The sequence below is a fragment of the Xiphias gladius genome, chromosome 19 (genome assembly GCF_016859285.1).
Source record: "Xiphias gladius isolate SHS-SW01 ecotype Sanya breed wild chromosome 19, ASM1685928v1, whole genome shotgun sequence".
Classification (NCBI taxonomy): domain Eukaryota; kingdom Metazoa; phylum Chordata; class Actinopteri; order Istiophoriformes; family Xiphiidae; genus Xiphias; species Xiphias gladius.
The window spans coordinates 19,800,382-19,823,098 of record NC_053418.1 but is presented as its reverse complement, the minus strand read 5'-3'; the positions used below and the strand labels follow the sequence as shown (position 1 = coordinate 19,823,098).

The window sequence follows — 22,717 nt, the reverse complement described above, 5'->3', positions numbered from 1 at the left end:
ATTCCTGACATTCCTCAGTCCGCTCAGAGACTGCAGACAGTATCCCAGGTGCAGCAGGGGAGCTTTCTCCGTGGCCTACATCACTCTCCCCACAATCGAACGGCCTGACAGCCAGCCCTGTTGCCCCTCTCTCCTGGGGCAGCCTGGAGGAATACTCTCCTCCATGCTGAGCAGGCAAAGCCTGGAGGACACCAGGCCCAGGGCTTCCGGGGCCGGCTGCTACGTGTAATGCACAACAGCTGGCCCCTGTGAACATTCCAGCTGAGGCCCCTCAGCCTCATGGGAAATCCCAATGGGGATTTGTTTATTAAACTATTAGTTGGCTGTTTGTTGTTCCTGCCAGTCATAAAGGGGTAACCAGTCACCCCAATATTATCACCTCCTTCTTTGGCTTCTCAGTGCTTGTGTTGCACTTTGATTACATTGCTGTGTGTCAGGTTATACACCATTTCCATAAACTCACACTAATAACTGTTTTAATGATGTATTATGTTAGTCTCTGCCTTCTTTCACAAGCTCCAGTCAACTGTCCCACTTTCCCTCTTTTTTCTTTATCTCCAGCTGCCCATTTCTCTCTCCTTCCCACCCCCTCTATCATGAGTTCATCCACACTCAGTAACTCTCAACCTAAATATTTAGTCGTCTTGGTAGGAAACTGCCATGTCCAAACTCCTTCCAGATGTGAGCCTGCACAGGCTTGTGTTTAGGCCTAATTATGCACGGCTGCAAAGGAGCTGGATCACTGGGAGAGGAAGAGGAGCGGAAGGGTAGAGAGGGGAAAATAGATAAGCAAAAAGCGCCATTGTTGAGGAGAAAGTAGGAATAAATGACTGAAGGTGAAAAGGGGCTGAAGTGAAGGAGAAAGTTGAACATGAAGAGTATAAGAAGTGGGAAGAGAGGACCGAGAGCGGAACAAAAAAAGAGCAGAGAGAGGATGGAGGAGGGAGAGAAGAAGCTTGGCAGGCGGTTCAGAGGGATGTGTCCCTGGAGACTGAAAACTCCCCAGCCCCTGACTAACAGATCTTCGACACTGGGGTGAGAGGGAGGAGGAGGAGGCAAGACTCCTCAGTGTAGCAACATATCTTCACTTCCAAAGCATTGCTTCATGTCTCTATTATTATTAGTCTTCTGAAAGAGTGCAAAAAAGGAACTTTTGTTATTTTGGTGATGAAAAAAATCTGTGCCTGCAGATGGATACATATCATACACATTCAGGCTATAGCCCCGAACCACACAGGGCGATAATTCATTTCTCAGCATTGTGTGGTGGCTTCTGTGCCTGTTATAATGTTAATGGGTAACAGACAAATGAAGAGAACATACAGTGGCAGTCTATGTGTGAATGTTCTGATGCTTCATTGCTTGTGGTTTTTTCCCAAGTGAAAACCATACTCCTCCCTTGCCGTATTTTTCTGTCACCGTTGTCAGTGACTGATGGCCTTGGCTCAGCGGGTGCCAGCCTGAATGAGCGGGCACACATGCCCCTTCACCTAACACCTAAGACAGCTGCAAGACAGTTGCTCCCTGCATGTTTGCACTTGAGCCCAGCATGTCAAGGTTGCTGGCTGATAGTCAGGGGTTTAAGATAAAAATATTATAACTAGGGTGGGAATATTTTTATCAGTATTGGTCATCGTTGTAAATGAACAGTTGTAAAAGTTCCAGCTTATACCAGGGGGTGGAGCGTGGGGGGGGTTGTTGCTGAACAAAGGCCTGATCTTGATTTTAGCTTGCTCTTTAAAGCGCTAGTTAATACATTTATTTGCTCTCTTGTGATTAGTCAGATGAGAGGATTGATATCACTTTTGTGTCTGTGCACTAGATCTTAAGCTACAGCTAGCAGCCAATTAGCTTGGTTTAGCATAAAGACTGGATACATGGGAGAACAGTTAGCCAGCTCTGTCGGAAGCTAACAAAATCTGCCCACCAGTTCCTCTAAAACACATTACAACCAAAGCGTAAGCTGTTTACCCTTGTTTCCAGTCTTTATGCTAAGCTAAACTGGTAGCTGTAGCTTTGTATTGAATGGACAGAAAGTGCTATTGTCATCTAACTATCAGCATGAAAGAGAACAAGTGTATTGCCCATAATGTAGAACCACCAATCTGCCACTGGAAAGGTGTGGAGGTTGAATGCGCTTATTTAAAAGAAGTGTCTGATGGAGAGGGCAGCCTTGTTTTTACATTTAACCCCACATTTGTCAGGTTCCTCTGTTGTCACTTTTGGTTCCATTTAGCCAACCATCATATGCAGTCTGTTATTGCAGTGCTCCCATTCATCTCAACAGTATCATCTACTGGCTACAGTATGAATCTGTGTACACCTTTAATCACCATTATATCTTCTGAGTCACATCATTAGTCTCTCACTTTTGGACCATGTGTGGATTGTTACCAAAGGGCCAACAGATGCATTAGTGGTTTATGTTGGGTCAGTGAGTCAGTATGTGCTGAGACAGGAGTATGTCGATGAAACGTCCCAAACAGTCATCTTATCAGCAGGGAGAATTCCAATAGCTGGGTGAGCGCTGGACCCCAGGCATTCCTGCAGCGATAGGGTTTATTTATGTGGGGAAAGGTGTTGAGTGGAGCGGGAGTGGGCTCTCCTCCACACATGTTAGGTGGGGCAGTGGTCAGCAATAAATCAAAACAGTTAACAAAGGCCTCACATTGGATACTCAAAGCTTTATACTCATCTGCAGCACCTGCCAATGCCACACAAGCCTCAGATTTTAATGTGCCCTCACAAATCAAGGTAAAATGACCGAAGTGGGACATCTCCACATGCCTACTGTGCTATACTGTAGCTGCCCGCCCGTTTGGACAATGAATGTGTATTTCACTTATCACCTCGTTGAGTTTGTTGATTAAAAGGCTGCGATAATTCAAAACTTGGCAAAAACAGAGAGATGTGTTGTAATAGTAGTCTCATATCCCCAAGTGGCTTTTTGTTATTTTAGTTTTTCTTTTCGCGCGGCTCTCTTCTTATCTTACTCCAAAAATGCCTGACTTTGACTTTTCTTTGCCAGTGCTAACTTCCCTCTCCCTGTGTCTGACCACAGCGGCCCCCAAAGTTCCTGCTCTGGGTCGACAATACATGGATACAGACGGAGATAATGGGTGTCTACAGGGGGAATGCCTGTGGCTTCAGTGTGTGTGTGTGTGTGTGTGTGTGTGTGTGTGTTTTTCTGATATGCTTACCCTTGAACTCACTAATGTAATCTGAGTACTCCTAAGCTTTTTGATGACTCTGACTCCAAGTATTCATTTACAATAACATATCTATCAGTATGAATAATACGACTTTACTTGCAGATTTAGAGTGTGGCTATAGATGCACAAAATTTTTATAAAAATAGGTTTTCAAGAAATGTTTAAATGAAGTTGCTGAGTGGACTGATCTAAGCTCCTTAGGCATCAGGCATTTGTCATCAGAACAACTGTTTTGATATTAATCTTGATCCTGGTACAACTATTGAGAGCTGAAGTCATCACTTGTTTAGCATCTGTTCCACTAGCCTCTTTAACGAATGCAGTGTCTCATTCAGCATTTCTTTAAATGGTCTTTCTGAAAAAATGGACAATGTTCCAGGGAGTTTAGTCATCGTATTTTTAGACAAATTGGCCTCCACTAAAGTACTTGCTATTAGATTATTTGAAACCTTTGTGATTTTAAAAAGTGAAACAATTCATTCATCAAAATACAAAAAAGCACAATTTCTATGAAAACTTACCAGCAGGAACTTTGGGTTGCTGGTATTAGAGGCTTCTATTGCATATGGAATTTTTTCAATGACATTTAACCTGCGATGTGATTTTTTTCGACATTTAACCTGCAATTGTCTGGGGCTTATAGGAAATGGTGTTTATTAAAGGCCGCTAAAAACAGACATATTGAGTAAACCTCAACTGAAATCAAATAATTCTTTTGAAAGCATGTTGGTCTACCATATTTTTTATTATACGTACCTTATGATTGTTTAACAATTTTTAAGTAAATTTTGCTGTCACTGGACTGGTTGACGTGTAGTGGATTGGGGTGATGTGAACAGCGATTCTTAGAAAATGCTGTGGGCACACAGAAAAAAACTACAAAACAAAAACACCACCTTCTCACAGATGCCTCTAAAGACACTATGAGAGTATCTGGAGCAGAGAGATTTTAGCCAACTCTTTGTAAAAGCAGCCTGATTTACCAACAGCAGAAAACAGAGGCTGGTTATGAGACAGAACAATGAGACAATTTTAGCCAGGCATACACCACATTCCACTCACTGTCTCAAAAGGCTAAATTCACTTAATTGCCTCATTAAAAGTGTAAAAACACTTTAGATGGTGATTAAACTGACTATTTTGCTCCTGCTCTGCAGCCATAAACTTTCCAGCTTGGATTGTCTTGACTTGTCTTTGACTCTAAATATTGCAATCATTTATTGCAGCTTTATAGTAAAGCGGCGGTATTTCAACTTGTGTTCCCTTGCTGTTAATATTCATAGCAGCTACTTGTTTATGTCTTTAAAGTTCACTGCTTGTACAGCTTTAGTAAATTGTGTATAGATGGCCCAAGAAACACACCTCATGGACGGTTCCTGTTAGCAAAACTCGATGAATTGTCTAATAAGACTGGCTCCAAGTGGGGGACCTTCCTCTCCAAAGTGTGTACTGTGTCTGTGTGTGAATCTGTTTGCCTGTGCACACACATATGGGAAGGGCGTGCATGGCCACAGCTCTCAAAATAGGCTTCAGTCATCCCCTCTCTAATTAGAGACATTTCAAAAACCCAGATTTTAATTTTAGACTAGTAGCTTTTGGACCGCTTATGCACGCGCGCACACACACACACACACACACACACACACACACACACACACACACACACACACACACACACACACACACACACACACACACACACACTCATACACTTGCACACATTGAGTTAAATATACATACTTTCCGTATAAATAAATCTGATAGGTCACACACTTGTGCATCTAAATCTGTACACACACACACACACACACACACACACACACACACACACACACACACACACACACATAGCCACAAACCACAAAGCCTTACTCCCAGCCTGGTAACCCATGTACAATGCAGTATACGCTATAATAAGTGGTTGCACATATCGAATACTGGAGCACACTCCCCATATCTAGCCTCAAGGCAGGAAAGTATGATAATAAAGCTAAGTAATGCAATATTCTTGACATACTATATATTATATAACTCATATATTTTTTTCTCTTTAACATGTATGAAAAGAATCCATTCCACTCCTTAATGTGGCTTCTGTCTCCCTGTCTGAATTACCCAACCAGGGTTCACAAAGTGATTTCTCAAAAAATATTTGTCATGCAATTACATGGATGCTCCTTTCCATGACAGGCAGTAAATGGGGCTTGTAGCTTGGCAGCGTTCCCTGGTTGCTGCTACAAGCCCTCTGGTGGGTCAGTCACAATGGGCACATTCAGATCTTGACATGCATTTGTTGCTAAAGTGCCTGTTGTGCTCAAGGGCATTTAGTCTCTCTGTTACATTCAGTGCCGTGACAAGCCCAGGGTGCAAGGGGCTCCTGGGACCGCTCGCTTAGGTGCCTCTCCCTCTTTTTTACAACGAAAGGGTTAAGCTATTTGGAAGGACACAGGCGCTGAACAGTCTGGAGGCCTCTTATAAAGTACTCATTGTAACAAAGATGACCCAGTCACCTCCCAGTCTGAGAGATCTCTCTGCTTATGCTCTTTTTCGTTCCTCCTCCCTCAACCTTCCACCTCTTCTTTCTTGCTATTAGCAGAAGAGAGATTGAGAAACTAGGGGTTGGGTTTAGCTGTCACAAATACTGTCAACTGTCAGCAATCAGGAATGTCCTAACAGTCACCATAAATATCATTGAATTGGTCAATTTTCAATGAATAATAATATTTATAAATTTCTCAAGATTAAGATCACGCCATGCACAGCCAGCAGAGTAGCAAATCTATAAATCTACAGTCCAAACATAATCAAACTATCTGCACCATATTCATAATATTGGGGTTGGGTGATGCAGACTGACAAATATGAAACTTTTATTTTTTTCCACAGCCCACTTACGCATATTTCCTGAAACGACAATTTACATTACCAAAACTATAAACACAAAAAAACCCCACAGTTATTCTGGCCAGATGTCAGACATCGGAGACAAAATTAAGCACTTTATTCAAAACATGTTATGTTCCATCGAGATTTAACTACAGATTACTTCTTGCCTTTGGATGATATACAGAAACTGCCACTTGCAGAAACACCAGTGAAATAACTGTAAAACTACTACAATGAATCAGTAAGCAGGCAATTTAAGACACAAAAAATCTTATCACATTTAACAATTTTAAACAACTTTCCGTTTTGATTTTGTAATTCTTCAGTTGTGAAAATTGATAGTATTTGATTTGGCTTATTGACAACATTATAATTAAAAAAAACCAAAAAAACAAAACGTAAACAATTGAGCCTTAGACTTATTTCCATTACTGTCTCTGGTGTTTCTGCAGTCCATCAGCTTTTATCAAGACTGAGCAAGGCATTCAATAGTACTAGAGTAGATAAGTAAGGGAAACCGATCATATAGTAAAATTTTACTTTGATAAAAATCTGATTAAACAAATTCATAATAGCCTTTATTTTTAGCGTTTAATTTTTCATCTTTCTGTTTACTGTCCTCGCTTGGAAATCTGTTGTGCATGTGCAGGTTGAATTCCTTTTAACTGCTTCAGTTTCAGGGTCCTGGTATTGTGCGTGTTGGCTCACTGTCACACTGTCATGACTTACTGGGACATTTGACTAGAACAGAGACATTGTTAATGATCTGTGTTTTACCTACTATGACAAGTCTAAAGACCCATTGTGTGAAAACAGGTGAATATTGTACCTTGATTTGCTCAGTGTTTCTTTAGTGATTGTGAAAACCTGTAATAAAAGGTATACACCATTCAGTATATACCAGCAAACCTATTGTATGTACCAGTGACACACACACACACACACACACACACACACACACACACACACACACACACACACACACACACACACACACACACACACACACACACACACACATGACCCAGAATTTACGTCAACTAATGACAGTCCACATAATATTGTGGGACACACACACACAAATGTTTACATTTTGAAGCCAGTTTATCTTCAGACATGGGTCAGATAAATAATATTCCTGAGCCTGAGAATCGACCGCTCATATCTGAATTTCCCTGTTGAGAGAAAAATCCCACCCATCAACTTGAACAATGTTAAAACAGATGGTAATTTCTGAATACATCATGCTGTATAATACGGGTGCAATGATAGTAACTCTTCTCACTGACGTATCCTGAGCTCTTAAGGGAGTCCGAAATTAGACTCTGTCTGAGGGCAGCTCCTTGTCAATGAAGTTAAACTGCAATGTAATATCGCTCTGTACTGGCTTTTGATCTATTGGACCTGGCATGTGGATGGGGAAAAGTGGCCTGAGAAAACTTGGTAACAGCCAAATTAAGTAACACAGTTTTTAATCCATCTTTTGGTTCAACCACAATATTTTGTAGATCCACTAAATCTGTTCTCATTACTCTGTGTGCTATGTGTGTGATGTGTATATAACGAGAAATGCTGCCATGTCCACTTAGTTCTCCTCTGTGAACTGCCAATATACTTGAAATGCAACTCTGGCAAGCAAAATCTGCTTAAATGGAAAGTAAAGAGGGAACATGCAGTTTTAAAAAAACATTGATGATCTTGTATAGAAAGTTCTCAGCTGTGACATACAGAGAAAAAAGTGCTAAAAGTGGATAATCGTAGAATTTAATTAGCTCTAAGGACAATTCCCTCAAGGCTAAATTATGTTTTTCATTTATATGAACTTAAGCACTGCTCTGACACAGACCAGCATGTGCATGATCAAGTCAGCATGCTAATTAAACCGGGCTTAATTCAATAATGACGCTCTGAGACTCTCATTGAAAATCACTCTCATTATCTGGCTCCCATTGGTCTCCGAATTAGCACTGGATTTATGGCACGTTACCAATCTCTTTCAAGGGTTCTTGTCTTTCACCTCGCGTGTGGTCCTCGAGGGTAAGAGACCTATCCAAAGTTAAATGATGTTTACACAGTGGCCCGTTGGGTTGTTTTGACTCTCTTTATTACACTGAACCTGCACCTCTCTGTCTCTGTTGGCCTCGGGGCGCTAGATCAACGCTCAGGGTGAGACAAGAGGTGGAGCGTCTAATCAGCACTCATGTCTTAAGTGACCAGCTTCCAGTCACACTGCAGCAGCTCGAGGTGTTTTCAGGTGGATGCTAAAGAAAGGGTCTCTATTCAAAATGAAAGAAAACATTACTATTATTCAGAGATTACACAGGTAATGAGAGTGAGCAGCTTAGCCTGCAGATGAATTCTTATTAAATATAAATCCCTCTTTAAGACCCTTTTTGTGCTTGTGAGGGTGGTTCTCTGTAGAGGCCTGCAGCTACATAGAGCTCACTGTCTGAGTCTAGCATGCTTAAATATTTGGAAGGCAACAGAGGCCAATTGGAATCAGCGCTTTTTACTCAAATGCATCTCATTCATGTCCTGGACCAAATGCCAAACCAGGATGAAGCATTTCCTGTGTATGCTTCCCACTTAGGAAAAAAACAGAAGCTTCAAGTGTGTCTAACAGAGAGACAGGATGACGGGTGCAAAGATATTGACACCAAACTTTCAGTGGTAACCGACTGCACACAGGACATCCTGTTGTGTATGGATTTAAAGCATTTTCGCTGCGGTTAGGACAGGAGATAGAAGGATGTGTTTTCCCTCTCTGTCCCTCTGCACCAAGTTGTGATCTGGAAAGCTGAAAGGACTCTGTTCAGCTGCTGCTCCCTGTGTTGTTGCTGTACACCACACAGCAGCCCTTCCCAGCTCCACCACAGAGATGATTCCTCAGTCAAAATGATTGGCTGAAAATGACCCAAAACCAAAGAGCAGCTGTAGGAAAAGCATTTGACAGACAGTTACACTTTACAGTACACACAGGTACCCACACAGACACACACACATGTACACACACACATTGGGCCTCCCCCCCGGAGCTGAGGCAGTATGTTACAGTGAGAAAGCCTTCCAGTTAAGAGTCAGGGGGAAAAGCGGAAGTAAATCAGTGAGCAAAAATACGATTTGCGACATGCTGTCATGCCCCTGTGTGGCCCCCAAAGGCTTTGTGGGTTTAGGAAGCAAATTGAGCAAACCAACAAAGTGAGTGGCACAGTGCAGGGAGGAGCTGCTGTGGTTCACTAGACAAGACTATTTGTATGGCTTTTACTTTTGTACACTCCATCACGCACAGAGGAAACCCTGAGCTAACACTGCACGATGGCACTTGATCCTGAGACACAAGGGATATTAGTATTTGTAATGCCTTTTTAGTTTATAATACTGAATTGAAATGACCCCCAAAAAACATTGCATCTCTTACAATATGCTTCTGTAAATCCACACTCTGTACAAGTAATTCTTAGTTAAAGTTTGCTCTTACAACAGTATATTTGTTTGAATAGATCTCTGCCAACATCTGGGTTAAGGGGATGTGAGAGATTTTCCAGCCATTTATTTATTTCATGCTAGAAGATTAAATTATTCTTTAGTTTGAATTTTTGTGGTAAAACACTGCAATTTGTGCTCCAAAATTTCTAAAGATATCACATTTTCTATCCTGGTTCCTTTACCAGATTACCAGATTCCATTTTTCGCAAGGTCACTGCTGGCTTGAAAGGGTAGAGACCGGTCTTTATCCAGAAATGTACCAGAGCTCAACACAAACAACTAAAGTCAACTAATTATGGAAAGTGTGGGCCAAAATACACCCAAACAAAATGCTTAAAAATATTTGCTTATTTGAGGTATTTGGGAGCAGGTTTGGACCCAGGTATTTTATTATTAAATTGTTTGCACAAAAATATAAAAAATACGAGTTTTCCACCTTGCAGCATTCTGCAAAGACACAGCAAAACTTTCCTTGAGCACAAGATAACTTTCAACAACATGATGTGATTTTATAAGAAATCAGGTTTGTCACTGTTCAATAAGACACTCAGTAGCCATTTATTTTTAACGCTGGTGAAGTGAAAGAATGGACTTATATGTATTTATTTTCATTTCAGACTTGTAGGCAATAGAAAACATAGTAGAACATGAAGTCAAGTGGTGATGTATACACCGTGTGCTTTTTGTGTCTGACCCTGTTTAACCTGTCTGCTACATATGGGTACATTAAACAATGGAAGGTCGTGTCTGTGCTTCTGTTTGACCTGGTCCCTTGTGTATGACCTCCTGTTTTTTTTGATCTTCATGTAAATGAATTAGATGTAATGGTTGAATGGGATCCTGGAGCCTAATATGGGGCCCTGGTTTTTTATATTGATTAGATGGATTCAATTAGTTGTCTGATTTTGTCTGAGGCCTTTGTGGTCTGAAAGAGTTAAATGAATGAGAGATGCTAAATGCAGCTCTGAGAAACCATCCCTGGTCTGGACTAAGTTAACACACTGTCGTGCCATGTACCATACAGTTTATGGCTCTTGAAAGCAGATTAACTCAATCTGTCACTGATGTTGAGTAGAAACAAGCCACTCGTGTACAGTGAAGCCTCAGTACGCCACAGAACTGAGCAGACAGTAGGCCTCCTGGTAGCGTGGACTTGTATGATTAAGAAGCTACTCATCTTCTCTGCTTGTGGAGCTCTGTTAACCTTTGGATACTGCGGTGATGAAGTGATGCACTCTCAAACGCTTCAGCTGTCACCTGCCTCCGGACACTGCTCCGTCTGTCTGATGACTGTCCAGGAAGTGCTCTCTCTACAACCCCTGACCTCTGAAACTGGGTTCTGAATAAACAGCTAATTGGCTGGGTTTCCTGTTTAGCCTGATGGGAATGCTGACTATTTCTGTCTGTTTACAGAGTTCTGCCCCTCTCTCTTTCTCAGAGTTTACTCTCTGCATTGTTTATGAGCGAACAATGTCGTCTACAACTGGGCTCCAAACATCAGGCTTTGGGGATTATACAGTAGTGTCCTGCCTCTGCAACTCCCCTGCGTTCCTTGAAATCTGCACCTTTTGTTGTCTGTGGGAGTGTTTTAGTTAGCTCATTTTGTGGTCTTTGTTTATTTATGAAAGTCAGCTTTCAAGTCCTGGTGTACAGAGTAGTAAGCTAATTGAAATATTATGTGGTGAAATGTCTTTACTTGAGAAGGATGACGGTTATTGTGATAGAATGCCACATGTGTATTTTTTTTTTTCCAAGTGCACATGAACACAACACATGGATAAACACATCTGAATAGTTATGAGGAAACTTTCTAAATCATGCTGTAATTATATGAAAGGTCATATTTTGTTCTAATACAGTAGGTTTGTGGACATGCACACATAAGCACATTCATGTACACCAAAACCAAATGTACACCGGCCGCAAACTAATAGTTTTTTTTCTGCATAATAAGCTTAGTCAAAAAGGAACTATCTGTATTTAAACTGTCTGTGTTGAATTAAATGGCTTGTTTCTTTGCCAGATGTGACTTTCTCCTCTCCTATCTGTATTGAATTATTCAGGCAGTTCCGGATCTTCTGTAGCTTTCATCTCGGGCCTGTATCCAGTTATAGAAGAGATATTGTGCCCAAAGTCTAGTGAGAGACCTAAAGGTCCAGGAGTCACAGGTTCAAATTCAGGCTACAACACGAGAGAACTGCTCTCATTTAATATCCACTTTAAAAATGTCTTGACTTAATAACTCTGATTTATTTCAACAATTCTGTGTGGATTTGTGAACATGACATGTTATATATATATATATATATAAGAGGCTATGATCTGGGACAATGTCAATGTCTGAGGCTTTAACTTTGGGGAATTAAAAATGATGATGATTTTGACATGCTAAGTAAAACAGTCAGAGAGGCCTTGGTTTCAGTGTTATAGTCATTATCAGTGGACCAGTTCTCGTCTCTTGATTGCAGCCCAGTTTAAAAATACATCTCTCTGGTTTCTAATTTTGGTAGATAATTGTAGGAAGATATTGACTGAGGTGTCCAGGATAACTGGAACAGAAGATGATTTACATTCCATGTCGCCTTTCCTTTTGTTTGTTTCTTGGATGGATAACGTTTCTGTCTTCAAATTGTACTGATGTTGTGGTTGTCAGTTCTAAGTTACTGAATTGAAGAAGTAAGTCAGGCCAGTTTGTCCCTGTATACCAAGACTGGATGATTAAATCTGGTCATTAACTGAGTTGGAAGGCGCAGAGCTAAAGGCAGTGTTTTTATTGATGTGGCAGGAAACAGGGGGGCCGACTGCTGCTGCTGAATCTGTAAATCTCACAGACTGTTCACAGTCAGCTCCCATTTTTAAAGGCGCACACACAGCTCCACTCTCTCGATTAAGAACAGATTAAGAACACACAATGTCGCAAACAGCCCATTAAGCGCCATGTGGTAGGGGCGAAGATGATGTGAACCTTGAGGGTGTGTTAATGATCGCGAGCTGTCGCCAGTACAGGGCCCCTGCTGTACCCTGAGCTCCTGCTGAGCAGACATGGGCCGGTCTGTGGATCCACAGGGATGGACACATTAGTATGAATATTGTACCCTGTCTCTGGAAAATTATGTTCATATACAACAAATTTGCAATAGTGAAGAAGATTTTGGTCTTGGCTGAATATTGAAAAAGCCAACACTGAGGTGAAGCACAGGGATACATTGGCTTTTTCAATATAAGCAAAACCACAGTCTTTCCCTAACCTTTCCCAAGTGCATTAGTGGCCTAAACCTAACAGCACATGTGATGCACTGTGCGAACCCTGGCATCACACTTCCTGAACTGGAAAAACTGTCGCCAGTGACTGTAATCCAGGCAGCAGTTTTATTTCCTCCAAAATATATCTGGCAAAGTGAATTAGTATATGATATAAATGTATTTTGTAGGAGACTGGGATAGATCATGAAATCCATCCATGTGGTTTCAAACACAGGTGTACGTGCTATTTTCCAAACATGTATCTGATAAACAAATTTCATTGTGGGTGCAGTGGGTGTAGTATTGATCTTCTCATCTAACTCTCAGCAAGAAAGTGAATACGTTTATTTCTCAAAAAAAAGGAACTACTCACATTTATCCCCCTATATTACTTGCATAGGGGATAAAAGTCTATACAAAAGTCTGTCCTTACTGACTCTGACAATGGCTAGTCCCTTGGAGCAGAGTGATTACTGTAACTATCCATTTCCCATGATCCCCTGTCAGGCAAAGCAATCTCAACCTCACATCCAGTTGTCCTGAAGCCCTCTGCCCTCTGGTCTGATAAGAACCCTCCAAGTCAAGTGATTCGCCATAAGGGAAAGGGCTAATTAACATGGTCTGTGCCGCCAATTGTTTGATGTGGAAAGACATCCTTTTGATGTAAAAATGTATGCGAAATGATTACCAAGATTACAGCTTCCCTCCTAATCTTGATGTCCTATTCTGTCTTTAACATTAATTGGAAACATCTTTGGCTAATGTTTCTGCTCAGGCTAATCTCTCGTGTGACTGCAGCACTGAGTGGGCATTTCACTTTGGCTCTCATCTCCCTCTTATGACCCCCTGGCTGTATGTTTGGTTAAAACTGAACTCTTCTCTAGGAGTGAAACTGATGTCCAAGATAGTAATTTTGCATATTTGAGTTTAGCATCATAAATGAGCTTCAATTTATTCTCACGGGAATATTTTTAACAATACTATGGGTTTTTTCTTTTTTTTACAGGTTACTGAGCCACAACAAAATTCGAGTTCTGAGAAATGGATCCTTCTTTGGACTTCATGCCCTGGAGAAGCTGTGAGTATGCTATTTCTTACCATCCTTTATTATTTTTGCACTTTGGCAGATGCTACAGTATCATGTCTATTGTTTACTTTAGATTTATGTGATGCATCTATGTGGGAGCTGTTATTTTAGCAAGCCTCAGGGTCTTTGTAGAAGAATAGACAGCGTATCAGTGAGATCTTAGCAACTCTGTGCACTTCTATCAGATCATGGGCTTCTGTCCAGCAGGGAGGATGATACACTCAGACTGGCTATCACAGAGTGATGTTGAAAAGTTCACATAATTACACTTCAGTGCATTATTATCAGGTAAGCCCCACTCCACGGGACAAGATAAGGGAGATCTCTAGGACGAAGTGCGTGTTGGCAGCCTTGCCTTTGGCTCACAGACAGTCTGGCCCTCCTTAGTAGCATCGTAATCTCTCTGAATGGGGTGTGAGACAGGTGATGCAGGATAATTTCTTAGGAGTTATGACTCCACAGCACTCCTGGTGACACACAGGAAAGGAGCCATAGTGGGAACTGTTGTCTATCAGAGTAGCTCCTTTTTAGCTGTTTGTTGGTTGGTTGGTCCACCACCTCGGTCCACTCTGAAATATTTAAACAACTATTGGATGGATAGCCATGAAATTTGGTTCAGACATTCATGATTCCCAGATGACAAATCCTAATGTCTTTGATGATTCCCTGACCTTTCCTCAAGTGCCACCTTGAGGCTGAAATCTTGGGTTTTTAGTCAAGTGTCTCGACAAATATTGGATGGACTGTCATCACATTAGGTGCAGACATTCATGGTTTCCAGAGGATGAATTATAATCAGGAAGAATTTTAACAACTTTGGTCATCCCTTAACTTTTCATCTCGTTCCATTGTCAGATCTTTTGTTTATGACTGGTGCTAATTAACAGATGTTAACATGCTAAGATGGTAACCATGCTTTGCGTCAGCATCTTAGCAGTTTCATTATGAGTATGTTAGCACGCGGATGTTAACATTTATCTCAAAATGAGTGGTGCCTAGTCTTGTTAGAAGATTCAGGTGACTCCAAACAAGGAAAATTGCTCAGAGACTATAGTAGATTAGTGACATTTGATTTGTTAGAATCAAATAGCAGGAGATGAGCTAGAAAGCTGGCCATGTGCACAGAAGGTTAAGGATACAGTATGATATTATTTGACTTTAAAATCATCATGGTCAAAACTGGTGTTTACCGGCTACAACCTACCACTTTTGGCTCCTCTTATACTCTGATTCTCTAACATGAGAGTTACATCTAGTTTGTGTTTCCCAGACACAAATTTCCAGTGCAAGGTGTGCTGTATTACAGAGCATCCTAGTAAATCTTTATAGTGGCCCAGTAGCTAACAACGCACATGGGGCAGCTTCAGTCAGGATACTGTAGTCTGCCAGACATACTTATTTTGTCAGAGAGGGGGAGGAGTATGTTGAAGGGATATTAGTTCCACATGCCACTCGGAGTTGCCACCCATGAAGCTAACGGGCTTCTCAAAAATGTTGAAAGAAAGAAAAATATGGTAATTTGCTGCAGTTGTTACCTTGTTAGTACCTACCTACTGGAGCTCAAACCAGACGTGCCAGTCACGAACAAAAGCCAAATTTGCTGAAATTGCTGTTTTTATGTCTGGCATGTGAATGCCATGGGTGAATGGTTTCAAGGCCAAGTTCTCAGCTCTCACCTCAACTGTCTTGCATCCAAGCTGCTGATAAAGCTGTTGACAGGAAGACACTACATCGAGATTCTCTGACTAATATTACTTGGGAGAATAAGTGATAGTAAAGTAAAGCCAAAGTAGATCTGTAGCTTGATGTGTTCAATGTAAAATGAGCTGATGTTGCTTGTTTTTGTAAGTTCGGATAAGAATCCTTGTAGCGGCGTGGGGTCGGTGGGTCAGGTAACCTGAGCTTACCCACTAACTGGCCCTTGTACCTGAAGCAGTGATAAAACTAGCAGGGGGCAACAGGGTGGAGCTTTCCTGGAGGCTCACACAACAAAAAGATCTAGGAGAAAAACAAAGAACAGGCAGATAAACTAACACACACACGCACACACACACACACACACACACACACACACACACACACACACACACACACACACACACACACACACACACACACACACACACACAGACGGAGGGAGATGTGGGTGTTTGGTGTAAGGAGAAGACATAAGGTAAATTATGCAGGCTTCATTTCACTCCTCTGCCTCAACCTCTGCTGGCTCTCTGACACAGCAGTGGAGGTCTGCTCACTCACTCTGATGTCTTCAACCTTTAATTGAGCCCTGCACAGCTCATAATTACATCTGAGCTCATGGGAAAATTGCTGTCTGATGTGAAAAATGCCACATTGAAATTCACCATTGCAGTGATGGAAGGGTTTGAAGGGATGACTTCAAATGTTAGTTTACAGTAAAGGTTTGGATGTGAGTTTTTGTCTCTGTTTTTTTCATTTTCATACTGGGAGTTTTCAGTTTTGTTTGGTCTCTCTTAGCCTGCCATCAGTCTTCAGGTCCTCTCATTGTTTCCAGTATGTCGTCTACATGTGCTTGTCATTTGGAGCAATAGTGAATAGTTACTCATATTATGTGGTCAGTGCTGTAATCAAAGGCCAGCCCACTAGGGCTGAGTAAACACACATCAGGGAATTACACTGCATCTCTTCCCCTACGAGACAAGGATAAACACAGTCTGCTCCGCTGACTGCACACACACACACACACAGACACACAGACGGAGGGAGATGTGGGTGTTTGGTGTAAGGAGAAGACATAAGGTAAATTATGCAGGCTTCATTTCACTCCTCTGCCTCAACCTCTGCTGGCTCTCTGACACAGCAGTGGAGGTCTGCTCACTCACTCTGATGTCTTCAACCTTTAATTGAGCCCTGCACAGCTCATAATTACATCTGAGCTCATGGGAAAATTGCTGTCTGATGTGAAAAATGCCACATTGAAATTCACCATTGCAGTGATGGAAGGGTTTGAAGGGATGACTTCAAATGTTAGTTTACAGTAAAGGTTTGGATGTGAGTTTTTGTCTCTGTTTTTTTCATTTTCATACTGGGAGTTTTCAGTTTTGTTTGGTCTCTCTTAGCCTGCCATCAGTCTTCAGGTCCTCTCATTGTTTCCAGTATGTCGTCTACATGTGCTTGTCATTTGGAGCAATAGTGAATAGTTACTCATATTATGTGGTCAGTGCTGTAATCAAAGGCCAGCCCACTAGGGCTGAGTAAACACACATCAGGGAATTACACTGCATCTCTTCCCCTACGAGACAAGGATAAACACAGTCTGCTCCGCTGACTGCACACACACACTCTCACTTTCGGCCCATCTCTGTTGTGACTTCAGTGTGTTCTGTAACTCTCGAGTGTGTTTCCTAGTATGGGCACCCTCACTTCTTGTCCAGTCATTTCAAATGGATCTGGTAACTCTCAGCCGACGCACACTCACGCCCACACACTCACACCAGACATCTATTCAGAGTTGAATGCAGTCTGATCTGCCGTTGTTAGTGGGAGAATACAGCTCCAAGGCAGGCCACCCTCCTCCAGGCCTGGGCCAGACAGTGCAGCAATCTACACAGTTAGCCCTTTCATTGGGACAAACCTCCTCAAAGCCACTATTGCCTTCATAACCTGCCAAACCACCCAAGTGCAGAGGAGCAATTTAGCCTTGTTTGTTTTTTCCCTCTTACTGGACTACTATGTTTTTGTAGCTCTTTAAAATAGGCTTGCCATCCAACAGCTACATTTGGATCTTGGGATACCTTGTTTCTTTCCAGCTTTTGGGCTGAAACACCAGTAGCTGAATCATACCTTTCTTCTGTGGCGGTGCTTGCTATATGCAAAATAAGTCACACCATTAGGGCTTTGATACTGTACTTGTGTAACTATTTGTGCACCTCCATCTCTATGCACACCCTTTCTGATGGGAGCTGACGCTGGCAGCCCCACTAACGAGCCGGGACCTTTATGAGTTGTGGACAGATCCCAGCAGCCTGTCCTGCACTGATTTGAGGCGAGGTAATGAGAATAATGAGCAAAGAGGGCCGAAGCAGTCTGGCTCTTGTCCAACCGGGCCCCACTGCTCCGTGGGACACAGGACAGGCAGGCAGGGCACAAGAGGCCCTCATTACCAGGTCTGCTCACCCTACGGGGAGAGAGGGAGCAGAGAGCAGAGAGGGAGAGCAGAGGGCAGCGATGATGATGGATGAGGGAGCAGCAGGGTGCTTGTAGTGGACAGGTCTGAAAGGCAGGAGTGAGGTTTGTGGTTAGGACTGGTTAGAGGCTCAAGGTGTTGGCAGCATGATAGACTTTGTCAACAAGAGAGTCTGAAATGATCACTACAGTATAAACCTACTTGACATGACTGTAATTTTACTTTTGTTGTGCTACAGAAGAGTATGCACAGGAAACATCATGCAAGATTACTAAAACCTTCCTGTTGACTTATAACAACTTCATTCAAGAGCAGGAAATAAGGAGTTGCTTGTGATTAATGCTTGTAGAGCAACAAGAATTCAGGGAAGTTTGCATAGAAACCTGCGACCAATAAGTCACACAGGTCATGAGAATGGGTAGATATGTTTAGAAAAATGTCTGCAAGATGGAAAATATATACAGTATTATCACATTATGGTTAAGAATGCCTAGACCAATTTATTACATTTTGACTTGATAGTATCTGTTTTAAAAAAGGGGAGACAGGCCACTCAGTCCTTGCCTAAGCCTCTCTGAAACCAACCCTGAAATCGCCTCTGCCATTCTGAGCAGCTGGGGTTAGGATGAAGTCCAACTTAAACAACTTTACCATCTGACACAGGGGAAGCGGAGCCGAGATGGCTAAAGATGGTATGGTGGCTGGAGAGAGAGAGGGAAAGAGAGGAAGAAGGAGCGTGAGGGAGGGAGAGAAGGAGGAAAGCACACTCCTGCAGTTTGTCCTGTAAAAATCTGAAGTTGTTTTCCTTAGCGGGAGATTAACATTATTTCCACACAGGCTAAGAAAAAATTACCCTGATGAGTGGGGAAAAAAGCACAGGTGGGCAGCACTATAGCATGTAAAAACAGTGGAGAATGTGCGGACATGGCAAGGAGCCCTTCTGTCTAGACCAGTCTGGGTAGGACCTGACCTGCCAACCACTCTGAAGAGAGCAAAGGTCAGCCATGGAGGTTGCACACGGGAGTTGCATTTCTCCCTCACACAAAAATTAACATTTGGGTTAGTATGTTTTCCCGCACACGCCACTGAGTGGCCCCCGGTTCGGCAACAGTCATCTAATTAGAGTGCATGACATTAAGGGGTGGACCGGGTGAGGAAGGGGTTAAGCGTGCTGGAGAGTGGAAACAGAAAGGGGGGGTGTTGCTGGAGTTGATAGATTCCAGATGTGTCTTTCAGATAAACTAAAGGAACGGGGTGTGTTTGTATTGCAAGCCTAGCTCAGTCATGGCTCGGGGGGTTTATTGAAACAGTGAGCGAGCCCCCTCATAAGCCCATTACCAAATCGTACGCTTTATACGCCAGTAACTCTCTTGCACACTCATTTGGCAAACTTGATATGGTTTCAATGGCCTTTTATTTTTTGGAGGAACTTGAGCTTTCTCTGGACTTACTTCCCCCCACTTCCGATTGTGTTCCTTTTCTGCTTTATTTTTGCATCTCCCTTCTCCCTTCTCCCAGCTCACTGGGTCTCTTGCTGTTCCTCCCCCTTCTCATTCTCTACAAGCTGTAGTCCACCTACTGGCTGAAAATTCACTCACGTACATAAGGCTGTCTTTTCATTGATAATTTGATTGAAAAGTGTTTGTTCCTGTTTCCTTCCCAGGCATAATGTGTATTCTTTGAGCCTATGTTATGATGGATTTTTCAGATCAATTGACTAAATTTGACACAACAATAATATTGTAGTTGTGTTTTGCCATACATTTTATTAAGATAAGTAAGGGAAAAAACTGGAAAAAAAATGACATCTTACAGCCTACTCTCTTTTCAGAATTCTATCACTTCTGACTCTGAGAAACTTTGACCTTACATGATCATAAATCTGATAAACAATTGTAATAATCTACTGTAGCCTATGTTGCATTAAAACCATAAACTGAGATTGATTGTTTATGACTTGCTATGCATACTAGTAGAAAATCAACAGAGCATCCAAAGCGGGCATCGCCCCCGTCTCTCAGCTGCTCCATAAGCCAGAACTGAAGTCAATAACAGTCCGTGGTTCCAGAGTTTTCCTTGGCAGAATAATCCCAAGCGCCTCTTGCTGCAAAGTATAGAAACATATAATCAAGTTAGGAAATTTTACACTTCAATTAAAACTGTATATTGCTATTTCTGTACATCCAGCTGACGGCTATGCAATTGGATCCACAGTTTGTTACTGTCAGTTATGAACAGTAAACCATAGTACAGTAACAGCAGGGGATGGTCAGGTTGTGATTGTCCAGGTCTGAAGGAAATACCTTTACCCCTTAACTAACACATCCATTTTTGTACACAGACTATATAATAATGTACCCAGAATTAAACAGTCACTATTCTTCAACCCTTTTGATTAAAGTCATGACCCTGGTCTTCTTTGTAAGGTAATTTACAGCCTAAAGTTCAGAATGAGTAAAAGAAACGCTGACCCAAAGTTAGAGAGGCACAAACATGGTAGAAATGTGAGTTTTATTGCTTTGCCTATTCTTTTCTAAATTACTAAATAAGGGAATAAAACGCTTGTACCAATACCTTTTGTGTGGAAAACACTTTGGAGCCATAGCCACAAATCTGAACCAATTTTGTGTCAGCAGCTATGGCAGTGATATGGATGATCCTAAAATGCTATGCACAGACAGAATCAGAAGACTTTTAAAGACCTTCAGAGCTTTCAGACAATGTATAATTTTTCAAAGTTGTGTGAAGACTGAGTCTGGTACAGACCAAAAAACAACTAGAGTAGTGCTACCAAGGCCAAAGCATCCCACGGGTAGGGTGCTATGTGTCCAGCGGTAATCCAAATGGCAGCAGTATTATGAATACAGTATAATACAAAATGCCTGTTTTTGCTCCTTTAGTTTCATCAAAGCAATTGGTTTCCTGATGAAGGCAAACAAAAAGTTGATTAGGTATATCCAATCTGAGAGGAACCAGAAAAAAATAAAGCAAATAATCTGGGGAAGGGGCAGCAAAGCAGGAAATTAGTAGAAAAACAAGAGCTCGGCAGATCCTGGTTTCCTGTTTTGGGGGGAAGGCAGAAATACGTTTGGGGCCTGTGTTACAGAGCCCCCATTGTGAGCAAGTGTGTTGAGGAGTAGGGAGGTGGGGTCTGCGGGGCCATACACAGGGACAATTTTGCTCAGAACTGAATCCCCGAACCCACCTGCCCCTCCCTTCAGGGGAAAGCTAGCTAGTAAAAAAAGGAGAAAAAGGAAACTGTAAAAATAAACGAGCAAGAGCCTATACTAGAGACGCCAACCAGACAGGAAATGACACGCGGCACAAAAATGGTCTCCACTGACCTCTGCCAGCAGCCAAGGTGCTAGTTAACCCCCCTTGTTTTTCTTGTCCAACATACCTTTTATTCATAGACTTATATATTCGTTTCTGTCTTCAGGAAGTTTCTTATATTGGTCTGCATCAAGAGATACAGGTAATTAAAGTATAGAAATTGGCCCTGTAATGCCATGTTATTCCATCAAAAAATTCCAGGAACGGGAAATTGTTGATTCCAGTCTGGTGATAATGAGTGGCCATTCCCTGGTTTCAGTCATTTTCCCAGCTCCCTCCGGGGGCCAGGGCTTAAACAATGTCAGTAGAGCACTCCAGTCCCTGCCGTTGCGCTCCTGTAAAGCACTCCACGTCTGGAGCGCTTTACAGACCATGTCTTCATTATTACCCTCTTGCTGCCCCACAAGCACGTCGCTCCTCTCCAGCCTGCATGGGGCCCAGGTGCTCATCCCTTATACCCACAGAGAAATGACTCTTCAGAATGGCAGAGGACCAACCCCATTGACCAGGAGGAGTTTGTAGGAAAAAATAGACATTCTTGATGGCAGCCTCTGGTGTTAGGCCCAGTGGCAGCAGACAATGGCCCTTTTTTTGGGCTGGGAGTGAGCTTGAGTCTGTCACAACCCAATCACACAGGCCACATATGGTGAAGGGGAAAAAGCAATGCACTCCCAAGGTTACAAAGCGTAACTCAGAGAGGAAGGCCATAGTCACAATAATACTGTGTCACCACCAATCATGTAGCTTTTTTAAGAGCTACATGCTGCTACTGAGGAAAATAATGAAAAATTAATAGCTACGAGTTGCAACTTCTAAACTTTTTAACAATAATATTTTCATGCTCAGCAAGTGTGAGGCTTTGAAATATTTCTTGTCTCTGCTATTACCCTCTTGCTTTATGACAGCTGTCGCCATTAGTGTCAAGGCCACTGAGCTGTGAAGCTGTTGTCTGTCTACTCCAGAGGGCACAGAGACAAGTCATTGCCAGAGTGTGAGGCCAGTTGGAGCTGCAGTTTGTACTGTACTGTAGGTTTGAGATAAAGTTGGAAATAAATCTGAGAGTGTGGACAAGTGGCGTGGGGCTGCCGCTGAGATTTAGCCTGGATTATGGTGGTGAATGAGAACTGACATTTGGGCTACGGTAAGGCTAAGCACTTGGCAAGGACTTCAAATCCTGTCGACTCTGGAGAGCTCCTTCAAATTCCCCAGCTTGGTGATAAGAGAGTGTATCAGAAGTAGTGGACTGCTGATACACACAGCACTGTACCCTTTCAAGCCGGGTAGGAAATGCAGCTGTTTGGGGTGTAT

At 42.3% G+C, this 22,717-nt stretch overlaps 1 protein-coding gene across 1 annotated transcript in view; it reads left to right on the top strand.

The window, feature by feature from the left end:
• The window catches only part of adgra2 (adhesion G protein-coupled receptor A2), a 38,397-nt gene that overhangs the window by 2,579 nt on the left and 13,101 nt on the right, over nucleotides 1–22,717 (top strand). Inside the window, exon 2 of the mRNA XM_040155821.1 lies at nucleotides 13,834–13,905. Within this exon, the coding sequence (XP_040011755.1) occupies nucleotides 13,834–13,905 (72 nt within the window). The remainder of the gene's footprint in view (nucleotides 1–13,833; nucleotides 13,906–22,717) is intronic.